Raw genomic sequence first — 1,783 nt, 5'->3', positions numbered from 1 at the left:
TAAGCTACATATAAGGAGCTCACCTTAATCTTCGTCCCATATGCCCACCCCGTTATAGTTAGTGAATATATAATATAATAGATAACTACTAACTGTAGCGACTAGCAAGCCGATCTTTATCCCTATAAATATTATATAAAAGTAGTCTAGAATACTTTTATCTATACTAAAGACTTCTTTTAGGACGGACTTGATATTTTAGGCTAAGTATAAACCGTTAGTAAAATACGATACTATTAACTTAAATGCACGGGAAATAAATAGGATATTAAAAGCCTTCCGCCATTTAAAGACACGTTCTGCGATCTCTAGGAATATCTAGATAGACTCTTTAAGGGGCCATCCCTTAATGTAATAATCTATAGCAATCACCGCTCCTTAAGTTATAAGTATTAATTCCTTTTCTTTAAAGTATATAGAGCTCTTACCTATACTAACCCCAAAAGCAACTTTAATAAACCGCTAAAAGGGAATTAGTAGACTAACACAATCTTATATTTATTTTATTAGCATTAATAGCACAATACCCCGCGTGCCTCCTCTATTAATACACAAGACTCCTACTCCTACAGTCAGAGGGTGTACTTTTACAATTATATCGTTCGGCATCTCTTCTCTACAGAGAAAGCAGTGGTGTACTTTAAAGATCTAGGGGTCGTCCTTATAGCGATCCCTAAACACTATAATACAATTCTCGTAAATATAGTGCCCGCAGGGTAAGCAATACTGCGGTCTCCTGCGCAAATAAGATAGATATATGTTGCTGCTCCGTATATAGCGCTATCTATCTCGGAATTATATAAGGTTGCTCTTATAAATTTCTACAGTAGTTACATTATTATAAGTGAATTACTAAAAGTAGCAGACGAATTGGTTTTCGACTATATTAATAAAGCCACTTTATAAAATGATATAGTTGGACTACTTAAAGGCTATAACTTGAGCCTTACTTACCTAGCAGAAGACGTCCTTATAAATTATATTAAATATAGTCTTAGGTTTAAACGCTATATCAAAGTTAGTATAACTTAATTTTCTAGCGGGGTAATACTTACTATATGCTTTAGGCGGGTAGCTATCTAGAAAGAGACTAGAAGCAGTTATTAGAACTATAAACTCTATTAGTTTATTAGTCGACTTAACATATTTTAGGAAATTTAATAGATATTCTACTAGGTTAGGAGTAACAGGGTTATAAATCCTCAACGCTCTAATAAAATTGAAGGGTTTATTAATAGTTTCTAAAAAGTGCCTATAGGCGTACTTAAGAAAGGTAGCAAAATAAGTTACAGAGAATAAAGTTCGTCCATCTTCTTTACTCTTTCGCACTTAATCTAAACTATCTATTAGACGCTCTTTTAGGCGTCTATGGCAAGCATTAATAGATATTATACTGTTTAGGAAAAGAGCAACTATATTAATTACTAATATCAGCTCAGACAGATCCTTTATTATTTCCTCTCTTAACAACTATAGAAAGGCCTCTTTAGCCTCGCTTTCTACTCCTAGAGGTATCTTCTTAGTTATAATTACTACCCTTGGGTATATACTCTTTGGAAGGGTTAATAAGTGGCCTTTCTCTAATTACGTAGTAATGTGGCGGGCAATCTATCTAAAAGAACCAAGATTAGTATAAAAGAAGCAGAAGATATCTACAAAAGGAAAAAGCAGGTGGGTATAGATGCTATTTACAATTTTGTTTTGAGAAAGGCCAAATAGCCTAGCTTAGGTTCTCTAAATAGTTCGCCGTATTATTTTATAGCACTTATTAGCTGTAACTGTC

General features: G+C 33.6%; 1 protein-coding gene across 1 annotated transcript; it reads right to left on the bottom strand.

Moving 5' to 3' along the window:
• Positions 1-954: 954 nt before the first annotated feature.
• K441DRAFT_586038 (uncharacterized protein) lies at positions 955-1,329 on the bottom strand (the record flags this gene model as incomplete). Its single annotated transcript, XM_067644607.1, has 2 exons — positions 955-1,007; positions 1,056-1,329. Coding segments are annotated over 2 exons (327 nt in total), but the record flags the coding sequence as incomplete, so codon positions are not given.
• Positions 1,330-1,783: the final 454 nt, after the last annotated feature.

The sequence above is a fragment of the Cenococcum geophilum genome (genome assembly GCF_001692895.1).
Source record: "Cenococcum geophilum 1.58 unplaced genomic scaffold K441scaffold_61, whole genome shotgun sequence".
In the NCBI taxonomy this organism is placed as follows: Eukaryota; Fungi; Ascomycota; class Dothideomycetes; order Gloniales; family Gloniaceae; genus Cenococcum; species Cenococcum geophilum.
Note: the sequence above shows the minus strand (reverse complement) of the source record. Positions and strands in the feature narration are given on the sequence as shown.